Source organism: Beauveria bassiana (assembly GCF_000280675.1).
Source record: "Beauveria bassiana ARSEF 2860 unplaced genomic scaffold BBA_S00057, whole genome shotgun sequence".
NCBI classification, from domain to species: domain Eukaryota; kingdom Fungi; phylum Ascomycota; class Sordariomycetes; order Hypocreales; family Cordycipitaceae; genus Beauveria; species Beauveria bassiana.
This window is the reverse complement of record NW_007930892.1, coordinates 85,983-93,511: the sequence shown is the minus strand read 5'-3', so window position 1 is coordinate 93,511 and position 7,529 is coordinate 85,983. Positions and strand designations below refer to the sequence as shown.

Here is a 7,529-nt window from a genome sequence, read left to right as displayed (position 1 = left end):
CACCAGATGGCTGGCATGTGCGGCACATCGCTCCCGAGGGCTGAACCGTCCAAACTCCTGTCTTGTCATGTGAGCAAAAGGACGTAGCAGAGTTATGCTCACCGTCTCCAGGTGGATGCTATTCAGTTTCAGTCATTGTGTGACTCTGTGATACTTTTAGGCGGTCGACTTACTGCAAAGCAATGACGGACGGCAGCACAGACTGCTCAAATCGCAATTCATGGGGAAGCCCGTATCTCCAATTGAGCAAAGCGTCGTAGAGCTCCAATGCATAGCCAGGCTTAGACACAGTGTCGACACCGTTCTCGTCGGGATGTAGATAGTTTAATATCAATTCGACAATCTGCGAAAGCGCAGCATCCGCCTCCCTGATAGCCACCTGCATTGATGGCTGCATCTGAAGGCTCAGCGGGTAAGGATACCAACAGTATCCTGCGGACCCAGTCTGGTGAAGCGTGAAGCTGCTCTCACGCCACACTTTGTCAATCTTTGGCGGGCGGCTCAACTTTCGAAGACCAAGCGCCTCAGTAGATCGCCTGGCCAATGTCAACACATGAGCATCATGAGCTCGGGCTCAAAAGTCCACTCACCATTCAGTGCAATACATTCCCCACATGCACCACGAAGTAGCTTCTCTCTCCAGCCTCCGTCGAGGCTCAGGCACCGTGTCGTCAGCAAGCTCGTCCATGTTCCTATCGTTGAGAATTCTATAGACATCCATGCATCGCGTCAAGTATTGTAGCGTTTCTGCGCCAGTACTAAGATTGGCCTCGTAGATGAGCAGAATGTATAGACCTTGCATAAGAGCAATGGATGGCCGGGGGCAATTTTGCAGGTGAAGCTCAGCCTCCTCCGCCCATAGCCTCCCCCTTGTTTTGGGATCCCCAGGGTCTTTGTATGTTGCTGGGTCCATCGAGTAGAGCTGAATGCATTAGAGCAAATCATCTTGCAGATTTTGGTTTGACTTACGCAGCTCAAGGCCAGTAGGCAACTGACCAGAAAGGGAGAGCAAAAGTCGCTGGCGGTATTGTCGTCATAGTCACCTTGGTTCCCTCTTCTGATCCTTCTAACATCTTCTTCGAAGATTGGTCGATAGATGATACGCTCCACGATATTGTCCCAGGTGAAGAACAAGTTGAGCAAATGATTCATGCGGTGATCATCAGTAGATACCCTGGTCCAGCTGGACAATGGCAAATCATGACCTGATACATCCACAAAGAGGCTTGGATCTACCCGTCGGTAGTAAGCATCAGTGTCGTAGCGTTTCTCAAATATAAAGTCGCAGTCTTCGTATCTAACAATACGTCAGCAGTGGATCCAGCATCGTACTATGGGCATCACTCACGGGGACGTCAACAGTGGACGGGAAGCAGAAGCAGGACATTGTCCCAAAGGCGGTCCAGTGGCTGCAACCGCTCGATAAGAGGATTGCAGCAGGAGGCTTGCACCGGCTAAATCACCAACGGCAGTGTCAACGCTTTCAGCTTCTCTAATTCTCTGCGCAATTTGTTCAGCGTGCACGCTGTCTCCGCGGCGTATCAGGTCAACGACGCTCGCATAGTTTTCAGTGCGTTCCCTTTTGAGCTGCTGAGATATACACCAGGCGGAGCAGTGTAGATACAGGGGCAGTTTCTTCTGGCACATTGGCGGCACTGTGGCCGGGCGCTATCACACTATGCTCTTTGACATCAGCGCTGGTCTCTCATGCTCGATTGTACGCTCATTGAAAATGATTCAAGCCCGCCTGCTTTCCTTGACTGGCGAGCGCGCTGACTCTTACCTTGGTTTTTCGTGTCCTACAGCCTGAGGTTTCGAGTTAGTTTGCAGTAACAATCCATAGCGTGAGGCTACGTACTGTTGCAAGCATTGCTTACTAGCCGGCGTCTGCGGGGTTGTGGTGCCTCTGGTCGTCGCTCTTCTTCACCCGATAGTCTGGGCAAAAGTCTTGGTAGTGAGCCTCGAGCTGGAGACATTTTTTGTTCGCTTCAAGAGCCTCAAGAGAGGAGGGCATCTTGGATTGAAGTGGTGAGGGATGGCAGTCTACTTATACAACGGCAGAAAGCAAGCGTTACGTAAGTTGTGGCTTCGTTAGATTAAGAAGGAAAAGGCGTCACTTTTCACTTTTGACAGCAATTATTATACAGTTTTGAAGGTTTTGGAGGAGGAAACGCTGTGGCATGGCCAGTTGTGCGGCTCGGAGAGAGCTCCGGACTGCAATATCCACACGCAGGGTTATCTACGGCAGCCTATAGGGGTCACTGTTCTCTCTTGTGGACATCTAAGTGAGACTTCCGGTGTACTCAAACCTGGTGGTGTCTTTGGGGTGTACGAATGACTTATGACGGACGCTACGACAGTGAGAACCTGGAGCACCGCGAGCTTCGGTTGGACATTGAGCAAGGCGACGTCATTGCCCAGTTGTTTACAATCTCTGACGGCAAAAAGGCCATGAAAACCGCGGATTTCCAGCTTCAGGTCAGCCTCGACCTGGCCGAAGCCGTCGACAGGCCTCACCACCCTGGTACTGGCCGCTTGGTAGCGACCTGCGGTACGCCCAGACTGTTGGGGACGCCTTCACGGTGCTGCGAATGAACCGCTGGGGACGCGTTGTGGCCCATAATATATCCTTACGCTTCTCTAGACTCGCCGTATTGCGCCGCCGGGAACAAAAAAGACAGCTGATGGCTTGGGCAAAGCCGCAGGCAGGCTAGTCCAAAATGGCAAGGCGAAGCTATCTACGCCCATGTATCTGATGGTTAGCCGGAAGCCGGTTGCGAGCGAAAACGGCCAGTAAGTAGAGGGAGATTTGGTCAGGTATTCGATAAACTAGTGTCAGCCTCTGGTATCAACATGATTTCGCAAGTAACATACGATATTTTTAATAGCCGTTGGTAATAATACATGTGCCAGGACGCTCGACGTGATTCAGGTGATGCAGCCCGCTGGAGCACCGCTACAGTGGGGCAAATAGTGACGCAACTCGCTGTAATTGAAGCTGCTACAGCTCAGGACATGCTGGCAGGGACCTCAGACACTCGTTACGTTAGTGGGACCAAACGTTGAGCTACACATTCAGCCGTTTTTGCTGTGCGTTCTGCGCTCTGCTGTATAACCTTTGCTTGGTCGAGGGATGTCAGAGCAGGACAGTAAGCTGCTGAAAGAAGTGGAAGTGTTTCGTGATGGAGACTCACCATCTATCTATCTGATTCGCTTGTTAAGCCTTCGCGCGAAATGATGAGCCGATGCGCCATGCTTATGGCAAGCGTCGCCTTGCTAATCGCGGTAGTGGTACTCTAGCCCTCGGCTTCACGCTCACAAATGCGTCATACATCTCGTCAGACAAAGGCTCATGCTGCTTCAGATGGTAGATATCTATCATGAGACTCTCGCGAGGGAGAAAATTGTGGAGGATGGCGCGGCACAGGTCCCGCGCAGCATGGAGATACTGCCGAAGCCGGTCGTCACGATCATCCAGCCTCTGTTCTAGTTCGTGGATATGCCGCGCCCGGCCAGTCCGCCCGGTCACCGCTCTCGGAAAGGCCAGCAGCAAAACATATTTGTCTTCTTCCCACTCGCTGCGTAGCTCGCAGATGTCCTTCCAAAACTTGCAGCGTGCCTGCACGATGCGCATGTCTCGAACATCGATCGGATGCTTCATCGCTTCTTTGACATCGTTATCTGTTTGATGACGCGCCATCTCCTCATAGAAGAGAGTGGAATTGAGTCGGTCGTGGAATGCGCTTGTCGATGACATGTTCTGCACTAGCAACCACAAGAAGTCTAGAGGTGTACCCGCCGCCCGAACCACGGCACGCGTAGCCAAGGACGCCTCGTTGAGGTTTGCGAGGATTGTCCTGGCATCGGCCACGTTGCAGCCACTCTCCTGCCAGACTCGTTTGCATGCGGGCTGTACCAGAGAAGCGGTGGCGGGTGGGGGGCTGCAGCCGAAGTCGACCGGCGGTGGAACGAAGACATCCTCGGGCTCCGCAATCGACAGAGCAGGAGATTGCCTGTCAACGCCATGGATCGCATCGTCAAAGAGACAGCAGACTTTCTGTAACTGACTTGGATGGGTCTATCTTTTCGCAGAGAAGTTCGATCACGACCCGTGCACGCAGATGGGAGGCCAGGTTGACAGCAGTCTCTTGAAGGATGTGCGGGCAGCCACGCTGGATACATCGGATACCCATCAGCATGAAGATGCTGGAATCTTCGTCTCTCTCGTGTACAGGCCCGGTCCAGTGATTCGTCATTATGCGCTCATCAGGTGATGATAGCGATGCAACATGTCTGCCGCGTCTGCTGTCATACCAGTGAACGCAATCAGGGTACGCCACGGCGAAAGCCCACGCGTCGCCGTCCACGAATGGTATGATGGCAGGGCGGGCAGAGCCTTCGGAAGACAGCGTTATCTCGTTCTGCAGAGGCCGAATCGTTAAAATCTCAATTGGGCTGTCAAGCTGCCGTAGAAGATCGAGGTAGCTCTGCACCGCATCTCGGGGTGACGTCTGCGGCTGCGCCATGTTCACCGCCGCTTTCGTCGGCTGTGGGCACGGTATCGGAGTATCTGAAAACATGGTCCACTAGGCACGAGAGTGCCAGCAATACACCTCTACGCTGTTATATCAGGAAATGGAAGCCGCTACCGGTTGTATGAAGTGTCAAAGTGTGTGCTACGATGTTCTAGCGTAGGAACTATGGCTGCTTGCCTTGCAACCATAATTTAGTGCCTTTGGATACTCATCATGGTTAGCGTTGTGGTCGTCATGTCGCTGCACGATTTTATGAGTACGAAGTTCTATTTGTCTCGAAAAAAACCCTCCTTGAAGCATCCATACTCATTTCTCACTCATCACTCCGTAATACGATTAGGCAGCACGAGAGACAGTAACACATAAATGATGTAATATGCATACGTCCCGCTCAATCGATTTTCATGCAGGCAATCTGATTCACAAAAAAGACTGTAAAACCTTTGATGCTTCTGATCTCATCATTTCTCGCTCCCGACATGTTGTGCCGTCCTCGGCTTGTAACAGAATTCGAGCAGTGGCTCGACTGTCGACCCGCGGGCTATATAGTCTTCAGCGACGGCTCCAAAACAGACAGTGACACGGCCGGATACGGCTTCGCCGTATTCTACCATGGACAACTTCTGGATTGGGGTTCCGGACAGCTGGGACGACGAGAAGTATTCGACGCCGAAGTACACGGCGCGCTTGCTGGACTGAAAGCGGCCATGCAACAGAACAGCCGTCTCGAGCCGATCACAGTCTGCATGGACAACACGTTCGTGGTCGACTGGATCTGCCCGAAGCATGCCAGTTTCATGATACCATTCCTTATATAGGGTATGGTTCCTCCACTTGGGCATAGCTTTAGCCATCATTCGCATGTAAAGCAGGTCTGGATAATCGTCTCTGACAATTTTTGCAATATCGTGCGATGCAGCTCTCGGGTTAGGGAACTGGGCTGTGTCTACTAGAGTCACCTGGATGCCTCTGCTCGCCAAGGTATAGGCAGTGGCGGCACCAAACGCTCCAGCGCCCACGATAATGACGGATTTGAATTCCTGTATATCTTCAATGTGAGACGATGCTAAAGACGAGGAAGATGCGGAGCTGACGGGCGATGAAGTTGGAGTGGCAGGGATAGCAGGAGAAGGGGGGCGGCCGTATCTGAGGCAGCGCACATGCTGATGACTGGTTGTGATGTTCCTAAATTGTCAGATGACTTTCGAGAACTGCAATCTATCGGCAAAATGGTGATGTTGACAAGATATGTGACTTGCCTTGTAGCTGAATAGCGATTTGGTGAAATTAGGGCGCGAAAGTGAGGGAAAGACTTATAATGATGTCGCAGGGAGAAACAATGTATAGAAATAGCCCCACTAGTAGGAGCCAATCTGATACGCTTAGAGCTCATTCTTTACTCATAGTTGACATTAGCTTCATCTAGCATCGGGCTCTCTCCCTCCTACACTTTTCTTATCTCAGTAGCTACTCAGCCCAATCTCCTGACATATACGCTACATCTTGCCGGCCATAGTTTTACAGACAAAATCACTGTTTTTATGGAGGCTATGCTCCGCGCAGTCTAGTTGTTGAAAGAAGGCAACTTCGTGGCGTTTTCACAGGCAACAACATCCAGATCCACTCGCGGAGAAAGTGGCCAATTAACCTTTACGGAGGCTTTCGGAGCTCATGCACCATTATTACCAGCCCTACCTTCAGGAGTGTCCTTGCTACCGTGTGGCTTGGGTATCTTCCTATATCGCGGCTCACCGCCGAATTATACACGCGCCTCTATCACTCGTCCAAACTACACAGTTCTGTTTTGCTAGACCTAGTCTTACCACGGCTAGAAGGCGAGAGAGGAGGAAATCGCTTCAGCAAACTTGACATCCACATTAGGGTGGGTTTACCGCGACAACTTAAGCCAAAGGGCGGAGAATGTGCTCTCAAGCCCGGGAGAACTGTGAAGAAAAGCCTGTAGTTAGTCTGACATGCTTGCCAGGTGCCCGCTCCAATGATAACGGCATGCTAGCTCAGTGAGAACCAACTAAACTTCACAGCAGTATCCACCTTTGTGCATCGCATTGTATTACGGTACACTTGCTCCGTAGACGAGCATCGAGCTCATATCTAGTTGAATGCTGTACTAGAATGTGCTTAGTGAAGAAAGTGACTGCAGTCCCAGCTCTCTCATTATAGCGTACTTCTTTCTGCTCGTCGGACATATTAACAATCCATGGCGTAAATACCACCGTATAAAGTGGGACACGTTATATTTCCATGGGTAATTAAAGCTGCTCAGTGCTTGTGGCCTTGGTTGTGATAGTTTCGACCCCTGTGTTTATAGCAGGGGAAGAAATGCTCTAACAAAAAAAAAGCCTCTTTAGGTCCGCGCTTTTTTCGCTTCGCCCTTGGGAAGAATAACCCTCTAGCCGTTGCGTATGACTAAAAGTCTGATAAAATCTGCCATTGTCGCACGGTCTGATGCATTGAAAGTGTCAAACGTCTACAAGTCAAGCCTCATCCGGCTTCAGTCACTGAAAGGTAGGGTTGCACTGCTGTCTGATAACGCTGTCTCTGTTGGCTCATTACGCAAGCGTTCTGCCTGGGTGGCAAATTCTGTCGCAACACTGCTGCCTGAAAGGCAGCAATTTTCCAGAATAATTGATGCCGGATTGTTGACTTGAGGAAAACAGGAACAAGCTTTTCAATAATAGCAGAATCAACGACAGCTAATTGCCTCCCATAACGTGACAATTGCACGCCGTAAATACTCATGGCATAGGTCGTAAAGCTGGTTTATGCAGATAAGAGGAGAGTAGCGCTCCAAAACGTCGCTGACCACATGCAATCTGTTCCATAGCTAAGCTGTAAATTTGCGGTGATTCATCGTCTAAGGTTTAGTATGTTATCTGGTAAAGACCGGCTGAGATTTCGGTGGCATCTTTGACGGCCCACATAGTGCTGAAATGCAATTGGTACGGAGGTCATGGGCACTATCGCTCCGATTGG

The 7,529-nt window shown here is 50.9% G+C and overlaps 4 protein-coding genes across 4 annotated transcripts; 2 read left to right on the top strand and 2 right to left on the bottom strand.

Annotated features, from left to right (window-relative positions):
- Nucleotides 1-169: 169 nt before the first annotated feature.
- Nucleotides 170-1,976, bottom strand: BBA_09551 (C6 transcription factor, putative; the record flags this gene model as incomplete). The annotated part of the gene is made up of 6 exons (XM_008604648.1): nucleotides 170-536; nucleotides 591-922; nucleotides 970-1,297; nucleotides 1,349-1,500; nucleotides 1,784-1,806; nucleotides 1,859-1,976. 6 exons carry the CDS (start codon nucleotides 1,974-1,976, stop codon nucleotides 170-172), a joined length of 1,320 nt encoding a protein of 439 aa, XP_008602870.1.
- A 358-nt stretch (nucleotides 1,977-2,334) lies between these two features.
- On the top strand, nucleotides 2,335-2,974 carry BBA_09550 (sterol 24-C-methyltransferase; the record flags this gene model as incomplete). Its single annotated transcript, XM_008604647.1, has 3 exons — nucleotides 2,335-2,538; nucleotides 2,645-2,793; nucleotides 2,914-2,974. The coding sequence occupies 3 exons, from the start codon at nucleotides 2,335-2,337 to the stop codon at nucleotides 2,972-2,974; spliced, it is 414 nt and encodes a 137-aa protein (XP_008602869.1).
- A 223-nt stretch (nucleotides 2,975-3,197) lies between these two features.
- BBA_09549 (uncharacterized protein) lies at nucleotides 3,198-4,526 on the bottom strand (the record flags this gene model as incomplete). Its single annotated transcript, XM_008604646.1, has 3 exons — nucleotides 3,198-3,276; nucleotides 3,333-4,013; nucleotides 4,069-4,526. The coding sequence occupies 3 exons, from the start codon at nucleotides 4,524-4,526 to the stop codon at nucleotides 3,198-3,200; spliced, it is 1,218 nt and encodes a 405-aa protein (XP_008602868.1).
- Nucleotides 4,527-5,014: 488 nt separating this feature from the next.
- Nucleotides 5,015-5,353, top strand: BBA_09548 (reverse transcriptase, RNaseH; the record flags this gene model as incomplete). Its single annotated transcript, XM_008604645.1, has 1 exon — nucleotides 5,015-5,353. One exon carries the CDS (start codon nucleotides 5,015-5,017, stop codon nucleotides 5,351-5,353), a length of 339 nt encoding a protein of 112 aa, XP_008602867.1.
- Nucleotides 5,354-7,529: the final 2,176 nt, after the last annotated feature.